An 11831-nucleotide genomic window follows, 5' to 3' on the forward strand; every position below is an offset into this window, starting at 1 on the left:
ATATATATAATATATATATATATATATTATATATATATATATATATATATATACAGACATCTCTCAGTGCATATACACTTCTAGTTTATATAGTAGTAAATAATTAATTATAACTAATAATAATTGCAACTAATAATTTTAATAACTTCAAGCAATAATGATAACTAATAATAATTAACATTAATAGTAAGTGTAGATCAGTAATTTTAATATAATTACATTATTTCTGATATACTGTATGGAAAAATTTATTTTTTAGTATATATAACATCTCTTCTGTTTTATTAATTCTCTTTTCTTTGTCTTAACAGATTCAACCAATACAACAAGTGAGTATATATATATATATATATATATATATATATATATATATATATATATATATATATATATATATATATATATATATATATATGCAATAAGATCACAGTAAACAGGTGATTTTCGAATATGCAAAACAACCACTCTGAAAGAATAGAGAAATTCCAAGCGCTTTCGTGACTACTCACATTATCAAGGAACTATGATAATAGTATGATAATGTGAGTAGTCACGAAAGCGCTTGGAATTTCTCTATTTTTTCAGAGTGGTTGTTTTGCATATATATATATATATATATATATATATATATATATATATATATATATATATATATATATATATATATATATATATATATATATATATATTGAGCGAAGACTCATGAGGCTCTAGTCCACGGAAACACACAATCCGTATGTCCTGGGATGACAGGTACAACACCTAGCTTGGCTGGGTGCGTCATTCTTTGAGGACTGCGTGGTTGCAGTTGTCGCTCACCATGAGGCGGGCCAAAGCAGCATGGGATACTTCCAGCATTTACCAACATTGTGAGCGACACCAAAAATATGTAGCAACGTCTGGATCAACAACAGCTTCATCAAGTTTGAGAACTGTGCACTCCTTTATTAAGTCCAACAGTCAGTTTTGAGCCGTATTAAGGCCGGCACCGAGGAAGTTGAAGCTTCAACAACTAAGACTTAAAAAATGAGATTTAAAAAATTGGCCTTGGCTGCACGTAATTTTTTTTTCCACCACCAGAGAAGAAACTTTTTATACCTAAAATATAATTACATTAAACTCTTAGCATAATATACACAGAGAAATACATCTCTTGAATATGTTAAACTGAAGTATCTCAAAATTGAATAAATATAACAGTTAAGCACCTTAATGCAAATAATAACATAAATTATAAGAGTAGTGAATTCAAAGTTATTTATTTTTATTTTATATTTTAGGGTGTAGTGCAAGTCCTTTAAATATTTTGAACTCCAGCCCAATTAGGGTTTAAATCCGGCCTGATTTAAACCAGGGCCGGATTCAAAGCCTAACTGGGAAGCCGGGTGACAGGGCAGGTGAGGTACTAAAAATGAAATAGATGTGGTAAGTTCAGAAAAGATAGCGAGGTCAGAAGTGAGTGTCTGCACGAGTCAACCCGTCCTAACATAAACTGAAAGTTCAACATAAACATTTTAACTCAAAATATACTTGCAGACATAATTAACATACTTATAACATATTTGGATAGATGTAACATAAATGTCTTCGTAACTTTTTCAGAGACACTATTTAGATTAGATTAAATTAGGTCAGGTTGGCTAAGCTTACACTAATTCGTGATGAGTATTTTGGGGAGAATGACCAATGGAACAGCAAATAATAACTCAAATTTTAAGACTAATTTGCCATAGATTCGACCCTCTGTTTGTTGAGTAGCATACAGTAAGTTTAATTAGCATATTTTTAGCACCAATGGTGCCAAAAATATTCTAATTATGCTAAATATCTAATTATGTCTCTCTATTTATAATAAATAACTTAGAAATCCAAGAACGAAGTAGCATGACTAGAATACTGTGGACCACCACCTTCCAGAATGGTATCTAAGACCTGGATGGTGGCAGCCTCACGACACTTTCTCCCCTACCTCTCACTCGCACAGATAATCTTATGCTAGCGAATATTAGGAATTATATATTCACATTAGGAACTGAGTCACCAGTTTCGAAGTTTTTAAACACATGATAATGTTACTAACATTTTGCTTTCCGCAGGTACATCAGGAAACACAACTAGCTCAGGTAAGTTGTCTCGATCCAAAATTACGTCACACTGATAGCCATCAAATTTTATTTCCAAGAGATACAGTGTGTTAAGTCAGTTTTGGGCTTACGTAATTTCTGACATAATTACTGCAACACAAATTATTGTATGATGGCATATGCCAACATGTAGTGAGAAATACAATATATTTTCAGGGAAGCATTTATAACGACGATGTGACAGGTCCAGACATACACTAAACGTCGCATTAAAAATTTTCACTGCAAGCAATGCCTTTCACATCAACAACCATTACTGCTGATAAAAGCTTTATCTACCACTGTTAATTGTATCTACCTTCTCCACTACCAATATTCATCATATATAGGCTTACCATACGTCCCGTTTTGACTGGATTGTCTCTCTGAAAGTCCTGTCCCGAAGTCCCAGTCAGTTTGCCATTTTGTCTAGGAAAGCATTATCACAATAAAAAAATAAGAAAAAACTTAAGGAAGGTAGGAGATTCGCCGGTATAATCGCCCGGCCCGGGCCTTTTCCAAGAGGTGGCCCAGCCTTGGCTCCCTGTCGTGGGAGTCTCAGACCAATGTCTGCCATGGGAGGAGGTACAAGTACCTCCTCGTCTTCTGGGACCAGCTATCACCAGGCCAAGCCCCATTCCCCACCCCCACGGGGCTCGGAGGGAAAAGCTAGGCATCTTGGGCTGCCACAAACCCCGCCCACACTGGGCTCGAAGGGTGTGGCAGCGGCATAGCAGCAGACGATGTCAGGAGGTGCAAAAGCAGCAAACACTACAGGATCCTTTTGGAGCCACACGCCAGCTTAGGGCATTAAGCCCGAGTGCTGGGGAAGCTGATAAATGCCTCTTGCTGTGTGTGTTGCTGCTACTTCACTTGTCCGTTGCATTTAAAAAAAATGAAATTTCAAGAAATTTGGTACATTGCGCATATCTGCGCTTCTACTGCAAAATAAACATTGATTAAGTTGCAGCGAATTTTGAGAAAATAAAAATTAGCAAACCATTACGAAGAAAGGTTAATTCTAGTGAAAAATACGAATGGTTCTCGAAAGAGTAATACCACACTTCTTTTGTTTTTCATTCTGTCATCCTTGAGAAACTGGCACATATTAGCCCTTATTTATTTGCATTAAAGAAAATATATCTCCTTTATATGGACATATGTATTTTTTCAAAACCTTAAAAATGTCCTGGTTTGAATTAAAAAAAAAACTATGGAAAAACTAATCATAAATACTGTATATAACCACATTTATCAGCACAGAATTGCAGCCACCACCGACAACACCATCTGTCATGACTACCTCCCATGGCAACCATACTTGCCATTACTACCAACATATCTTCTACTAGTATGGTTACTGGAATCTATATTTACCACTCATACTTCCACTAACATATTTAACTACTACCAACACTGGTAACCATTATTATACTAACACCTGCACACAATCGTCTCCAGGGGTACCATAATCCTAAAAAACCCGCCACCAGTGATATAACAATCATAAAAACATACCACCATAAACACCTGTCAAACACCTGCCACCAATAGTACAGCTTAAATAAACATCTGCCATCAACAATACAAATCATAAACACCTGTCAGTTTTAATCAATACCTGTCATCAAGAATACTGTTGTGATGATGGACACGACTTTTATCCTATTTTTAAACTATAAACTGACACGATTGCATGAATAATCTTATACCGAGTTTAAACAACGGTACTTCAACCACCACTTCTCAATCTAGATGGATCGCCGGTCTGGGAGCCTAGCAACACTCTCAGGTTTTGCCACCTCAAAGACGACAGCATGTCGTGGGTACCTGAGGCAGTTTGACTGACTCGGAATGATTTGGAGTATAGCGGTTAAATTCTCGTAGGCTTAGGGGCACGAGGGACAACAGTATCTGATTGTTCATAAAGGCCAACAGGGACACGGTTTTAATCTCACTGTTTGCAAATTTTCTCAATCCCTAAAGATTAAAAAGGCACAATTCCATGGCTGGAACAATACCCAAATAACCCGCGCGTAGGAGACTAAAATTTACGAGGTTTCGGTCTCCACTTGGACCATTAACTAGTCCTTGCGACTAATTAATGATCCAAGTCGGGCCGAAACGTCGTCATTAAGTGTCAGTCTCATTTAATCCCTCACTGATCAAACTGCTACTTGGCTGACTTGCTTTGTAGCCGGTAACTTCAGTATCAGTGACGCCATGGAAACAGTGTAAATACCTGACACTACAATGTCTTCTTGAGTGTATGACTTTACACAATGACCCTATTTCCATATACATTACTGATGGCTAAGATTACTATTATAATCACAGGGAGGAGCTAAACCCGTAGGGATTATACATCGCCTGTGTCAGGGAGGGGAGGGGGGCAGATGGAAGGTATTCAGGCTTAATTCAGGGAACTGGAGCACAGATCCAATTTCCTAGACCAAGAGCCCATCACCAGCGTCAAGGAACCTCCCTTGAGGGGTTTGGTAGCTATGAGAAAGGCTAACAACAATCATAAAAGAAATATAAGCCTGAAAAAATCCTACTACGGATACAATGGTTCCAGGGAATTTTCATCCTAGTTACCGACTTCCATTAATTTCACATAAAAAATAAAATCTGCTGTATTCTTTCTTACATTAGCATATGTGTAAAATAATATTAATACACGTACTATCTACCACAATACAAAAATATATACGAAGAAAAGGTTATGCTTCTTCAGTTTCTCATAAAAATTGATTAAATATAACATTTGTTTTTAATTCTACATAATTCTTAATACAATAATACAGCCTCTCCTCACTTAACGACGGAGCTATGTTCCTAAGATCACGTCAGTAAACGTATTCGTCGCTAAGTGAGGAGCATACTATAATGGTAGTGGGTTACCTGGAGGTTATTCCGGGGATCAACGCCCCCGCGGCCCGGTCCATGACCAGGCCTCCCGATGGATCAGGGCCTGATCAACTAGGCTGTTACTGCTGGTCGCACGCAGTCCAACGTACGAGCCACAGCCCGGCTGATCCAGCACTGACTTCAGGTATCTGTCCAGCTCTCTCTTGAAGGCAGCCAGGGGTTTATTGGTAATTCCCCTAATGCTTGATGGGAGGCTGTTGAACAGTCTTGGGCCCCAGACACTTATGGTGTTTTCCCTTAGTGTACTAATGGCGCCCTTACTTTTAATTGGGGGCATTTTGCATCGCCTGCCCAGTCTTTTGCTTTCGTAGGAAGTGATTTCTGTGTGCAGATTTGGGACCATTCCTTCCAGGATTTTCCAAGTGTAGGTTATATCTCTCCCTCCTGCGTTCCAACGAGTACAAGTCAAGTGCTTCCAAGCGTTCCCAGTAGTTAAGGTGCTTGGCAGAACTTATACGTGCAGTAAAGTATCTCTGTACACTCTCTAGATCTGCAATTTCACCTGCTTTGAACAGAGATGTTAATGTACAGCAGTATTCCAGCCTAGAGAGAACAAGTGATTTGAAAAGGATCATCATAGGCTTGACATCTCTCGTTTTGAACGTTCTCATTATCCATCCTATCATTTTCTTTGCACGTGCGATCGTGGCACTGTTGTGATCCTTGAAAGTGAGATCCTCAGACATTACTACTCCCAGGTCCCTTACATTATTTTTCCGCTATATTGTATGGCCAGAGTCTGTAGTATACTCTGTTCTAGTTATTATCTCCTCCAGTTTTCCATAACGGAGTAGTTGGAATTTGTCCTCATTGAACATCATATTGTTTACCGTTGCCCACTGGAAAACTTGGTTTATATCTTCTTGGAGGTTAACCGCGTCTCAGCAGATGACAGCCTCATGCAGATCCTAGTATCATCCGCAAAGGATGATACGGTGCTGTGATGTATATCTCTGTCTATGTCTGATATGAGGATAAGGAATAAGATGGGGGCGAGTACTGTGCCTTGCCAACCAGAGCTCTTCACTATGGCAGCCTCCGATTTAACTCTGTTGACCACTACTCTTTGTGTTAGATTTGTTAGGAAGTTGAAGATCCATCTTCCACTTTCCGTTATTCCTTTAGCACGTATTTTATGGGCTATTACGCCATTATCGTATTTGTCAAATGCTTTTGCAAAGTCTGTGTATATTACATCTGCATTCTGATTTTCTTCCAGAGCATCCAAGGCCATATCATAGTGATCCAGTAGTTGTGAGAGGCAGGAGCGACCTGCCCTGAACCCATGTTGCCCTGGATTGTGCAGATTTTGGGAATCCAGGTGATTTGCAATCCTGCTTCTTACCACTCTTTCAAAGATTTTTTATAATGTGGGACGTCAGAGCTATTGGTCTATAGTTCTTAGCTAATGCTTTGCTGCCACCTTTATGGAGCGGGGCTATATCCGTTGTTTTAAGTGACTGTGGAATTTCACCCATGTCCAAGCTCCTCCTCCATAGTGTACTTAAAGCACGCAAGAGGGGTTTCTTGCAGTTCTTAATGAAAACAGAGTTCCACGAGTCTGGGCCCAGGGCTGAGTGCATGGGCATGTTGTCAATGGCTTTTTCGAAATCTATCGGAGTTAGGGTAATGTCGGAAATCTGGCATACATTTATGGAGTTTTGAGGCTCATTCATGAAGAAATCATTTGGGTCGTCGATCCTCAGACCGATTAGTGGTTCACTAAACACAAAGTCGTACTGGGATTTCAATATTTCACTCATTTCCTTGTCATCTGTGTAAGTCCCATCCTGTCTGAGTAAGGTCCCGATACTAGATGTGGTATTTGCCTTGGTTTTGGCATATGAAAAGAAATATTTTGAATTTCTTTCAATTTCACTAATAGCTTTAAGCTCCTCCTGTCTCTCCTGGTTCCTGTAAGAGTCATTTAACTTAAGTTCGATAGTTTCCACTTCCCTGGTCAGCGCCTCCTTTCGTGTATCAGATATTCTAGCACTCCTGAGAAGCTCAGTGACTCTTCGTCGTCTTCTGTAGAGGGAGCGTCTTTCTCTCTCCAGTTTACTCCTGCTCTTCTTCTTTCTTAGGGGAATATGCCTAGAACATGCTTCAGCTGCCAGGAAGTTGATCCTTTCAAGGCACTGGTTTGGATCCATGTCATTTAAGATATCTTCCCAACGTGTTTCATTTAGGACATGGTTTACCTGGTCACAGTTGATGTTCTTGTTGTTGAAGTTGTATTTTGTGAAGACACCTTCACAGGTACGTGCATTCTGCTGATCAGGACCCCTATGCATGTATGTCTGGACTTCGATTAGGTTGTGATCGGAATTAGTTGTTTTTGATATTCTTATGTCTCTTATCAGGTCCTCATTATTTGTGAAGATAAGGTCAAGTGTGTTTTCTAGTCTTGTTGGCTCCACTATCTGCTGGCTTAAGGTGTGTTTTTCGCAGAGGTTTAGTAGCTCGTGTGTGTGACCTTTCATCTGCGCTACCTCTGGGGAATGTTTCAGCTATAACATTATTTGCTACATTCTTCCATTTTGTATGCCTTAGGTTGAAATCACCAAGTAGTAAGATGTTTGGGGATGGAGCTGGAAGGTTTTCCAGATAGTAATCAATTTTCAGTAGCTGTTCCTTGAACTGTTGTGAGGTTGCATCTGGTGGCTTACATACAACCACAATGACTAGGTTTTGGTTCTCGATCTTTATTGATAGAACTTCAACTACCTCATTTGTGGTGTTCAGCAACTCTGTGCAGATGAGGGACTCTGACATACAGGCCAACCCCCCCTTGTTGCCTGTTCATTCTGTCGCATCTAAAAAGGTTGTAACCACTTATCCATATTTCACTGTCAAAGTGATCTTTTGTGAGAGTCTCTGTGAAGGCTGCAAACATTGCATTAGACTCCTCTAGAAGTTCATTGATAAAAGGTATTTTGTTGTTGGTGGATGGCTTAAGGCCCTGTATATTAGCAAATATGAACAAGGTTGTATTCTGTGTTTGTTAGGGGGGTTTTGTTATTGGCATCAGTAGTTGTAATTCTGGAGGGCCATGGGTGGCCACTGGCTGTGCCTCCAGTCTAACAAGGCTCCAAGGTGGTGGACTATTTTTGTTATTTCCTTCCATTTTCTTTTTCCGTTTCCTGCCACTAAAAAATCACCTGGAGTTGGGTTGTCGTAGCTACTATTGTTTGTCTTGTGGGGTCTGTGCCTCCTGGTCCCTTTTAGATGGTATGCAGGGCAGTCGATGTTGTAACACTGCTTCTGGAGGACCGAGGAGTGACACATTTTTGGGTGAAAGAAAGTACAGGAAGAAGAACGACACACTCCTTTAGACAGGAGGTCGCTACATTTTTTGGGATGCTCAAAGTTGCATGTCCCATTTTTTTTCCTGATATTCCATGCTTACAGATGCCCCAAGCATAATATTTGCACAAATTCACCTTTGGTTGAGAATTGATGGGAGGTGTGTTGTCAATTTCTGCAGGTTCTGGGACTGCACTATAGTCGTCAGCATCCAAGCCAGGGCCACCCCGTCCTGGATTTCGTCTACTTTCCTCAGTAGAGGAAGGAGACTCCTCTCCATCTGTACTGTGGGCCTCGGTCTTGTGCAATAATTGTTGTATATTTACGGTTTTAGTGGTGGTTGTGGTAGGGTCCCTAGTAGAGTCTGGGCTGGCAGTAAGGCTGGGGGATGGGTCTGAGTCAGCACTGGGGCTGGGGTCTGAGCCTGGGCCAGCACCAGCACTGTGGGTATTAATGCTATGACTGGGGGATGGGTCTGGTTTAGCACTATGTGGGGTTTGTCAATCATCTTTGATATTGTTGTAATGTCACTTTTGCATCATTTATAATAAACAGAATAGAGGAAATCAGCTCTAATATACATTATTTAGGTATGTATACTGGTCAGAGAGCCCATCGTAAGTCCGTGTCGTCGGTAAATGAGTATGTCGCTAAGTGAGGAGAGGCTGTATATGTATCTCTATTAATTTTTTAATGTGCTTTATTTCCACTCTGCTATCCACTCTTCCTTGATAACCAGCCCTAAAGCTGCGGCAGTATCACAGTCTTGTATAAACACTTGCCAGTCTGGACATATAAAATATTGTGTATTCAACAATTTGAATAATTTACATACATGATTCATGGCCACATACACACGTCGTAACTTTCATATTCTCTTCCACAGGTGGAACCACAAACTCGACCAGCTCAAACTCAACCAGCTCAAACTCAACCAGCTCAAATTCGACCAGCTCAAACTCAACCAGCTCAAACTCAACCAGCTCAAACTCGACCAGCTCAAACTCGACCAGCTCAAACTCGACCAGCTCAAACTCAACCAGCTCAAACTCAACCAGCTCAAACTCGACCAGCTCAAACTCGACCAGCTCAAACTCGACCAGCTCAAACTCGACCAGCTCAAACTCGACCAGCTCAAACTCGACCAGCTCAAACTCGACCAGCTCAAACTCGACCAGCTCAAACTCGACCAGCTCAAACTCGACCAGCTCAAACTCGACCAGCTCAAACTCGACCAGCTCAAACTCGACCAGCTCAAACTCGACCAGCTCAAACTCGACCAGCTCAAACTCGACCAGCTCAAACTCGACCAGCTCAAACTCGACCAGCTCAAACTCGACCAGCTCAAACTCGACCAGCTCAAACTCGACCAGCTCAAACTCGACCAGCTCAAACTCGACCAGCTCAAACTCGACCAGCTCAAACTCGACCAGCGCAAACTCGACCAGCGCAAACTCAACTAGTGCAAACTCGACCAGCGCAAACTCGACCAGCGCAAACTCGACCAGCGCAAACTCGACCAGCGCAAACTCGACCAGCGCAAACTCGACCAGCGCAAACTCGACCAGCACAGGTACAGCATATCGCCTCAACCACACTAACGAATCACAATGTTACTACCATAACTATCACAACTAATGCAGCTAATTTAGTCACATTTACCACCACTACCACTAACTCAGCCTAGTACCAGTAGCTACAATCACTTTATCTACCAACAATAATTATACTGCCGCTACGAACACTCGACCATTGCGGTTCTGAGAACACTGATTATGGCACACAGATCCCTGTTCAGTTAGTGGTAATGTTTCATTTGTCAGAAGAATTACGAACATTTCTCCTGACGTGGATGTTAATCATATTATTATCCACACAGTGAAGGTTTCAGTATTATGACCAAGACCTTCAGCTGGCTTACTGATCCCACCCTCCCTGCAAAAATTAATATTGAAGATGACAGCGTAAGACATGATGGTACAGTTTTGCCACTTCATATAAAAACAAAACACTTGAACATCACGTGGTAATCCTAGCTTCTGTAGTCTGGTTTTATGTTACTGCCTCTGTTTCTCGGTCCCTACGTACCAGGTCTCAAGACTTAGTACCGCGCGATTTTTGCTACTCAGTGGTTTATCAGAGTTGACTTCACTCCTCCTTCCGTCTGTTTACCTGGTCCTTTACTGTCATTTTTTCTTGTGAAGCAAGTTTTGGTTAAGGTTTGGCCTTGGCTGCCGTGTCATTCTCTTACTGTCGTTCACCCTCTTTCCTCACTCTTGCATATTAGTTTCTATCTAATCTCCTCACTTCTCCATTCTCGGGTGTCCCCCTTATTTTAAGCTCATAATTTTCATTTTTGCTAATCTGCATCTGTAGTTGAACCAGGGACTCTCCCTCTTTGTCTTTGTTGTTTCCACTTCCTCTGGGAATGAATTCTTTGAGTTGCAACATTTTCCAGCTAATTGGCTTTACTTCCAGTTCTTTATCCCATTGCACTGTTACAGGAATTATCTCAGCTCCTCCAAGTTCCCTCTTGGCGCCCAGTATGTTCTCATATTCTACCTCACCTATGTCAGATGTACTTGTGGTAAATACTAGATGCAGTCTTGCTGGCTCATTTCCATTTTGTTGGCTCCTTAACATTCTGACTCAAAGTTTTCTCTATTCACTTCCATCAACTCTGCTATGTTTCAGGTCCTCCATGTGGGTCCCAGTTCACCCAGTCTTTCTTTGTGGGTAAAATCACACATGATAAGTAACTTTGATTTAGCCTTGTGGGCACTCCTGGCTGATGCTATTGTTGTCAATCATCACTTTGCTGGTGCTTTCACATTCCTTCCTCAGTCTTCTGTTGTCAGGCAGAAGGTTATATATTACTGAAATGATTACTCAAGAGTCCCCCAGTCTTAAGCCAGCACATAAGTAGCTCGCCTCTGTTTCTTTCTCTCACCTTTCCAAAACTTCACTGATTTGCGCACGCACGTATGTGTGTGTACTCACCTATATGGGGATGTAGGGATCGATTCACAGCTCTTGGTCTCGCCTCTTCGCTGGTCCCTACTAGGTCCACTCTCCCTGCTCCAAGAGCCTTATCGTACCTCTTCTTAAAGCTATGTATGGATCCTACCTCCACTACTTCACTATCCAGATTGTTACACTTCCTGACAACTCTAGGGCTGAAGAAATACTTCCTAACATTATGATTCATCTGAGTTTTCAGCTTCCAGTTGTGTCCCCCTATTCCTGAATTCCATCTCTTGAAATATTCTGGCCCTGTTCACCTTGTCAGTTCCTTTTAGTATTGTATACGTCATTATCATGTCCCCCCCCATCCCTCCAGTGTCATCAGGTTGAGTTCCCTTAACCTCTGCTCGTAGGACAAACCCCTCAGCTCTGGGACTAGTCTTCTTGCAAACCTTTGCACTTCCTCTAATTTCTTGACGTGTTTGACCAGGTGTTAGCTCCATACTG

The 11831-nt window shown here is 41.1% G+C and overlaps 1 protein-coding gene across 1 annotated transcript in view; it reads left to right on the forward strand.

Moving 5' to 3' along the window:
* Positions 1 to 11108: 11108 nt before the first annotated feature.
* The window catches only part of LOC128694084 (uncharacterized), a gene marked incomplete at its 3' end in the record, with an annotated part of 24083 nt that continues 23360 nt past the window's right edge, over positions 11109 to 11831 (forward strand). The window contains exon 1 of the mRNA XM_070081757.1: positions 11109 to 11225. Coding sequence (XP_069937858.1) covers positions 11109 to 11225 — 117 coding nt within the window. The remainder of the gene's footprint in view (positions 11226 to 11831) is intronic.

The sequence above is a fragment of the Cherax quadricarinatus genome, unplaced genomic scaffold, assembly GCF_038502225.1.
Source record: "Cherax quadricarinatus isolate ZL_2023a unplaced genomic scaffold, ASM3850222v1 Contig4035, whole genome shotgun sequence".
Taxonomy (NCBI): domain Eukaryota; kingdom Metazoa; phylum Arthropoda; class Malacostraca; order Decapoda; family Parastacidae; genus Cherax; species Cherax quadricarinatus.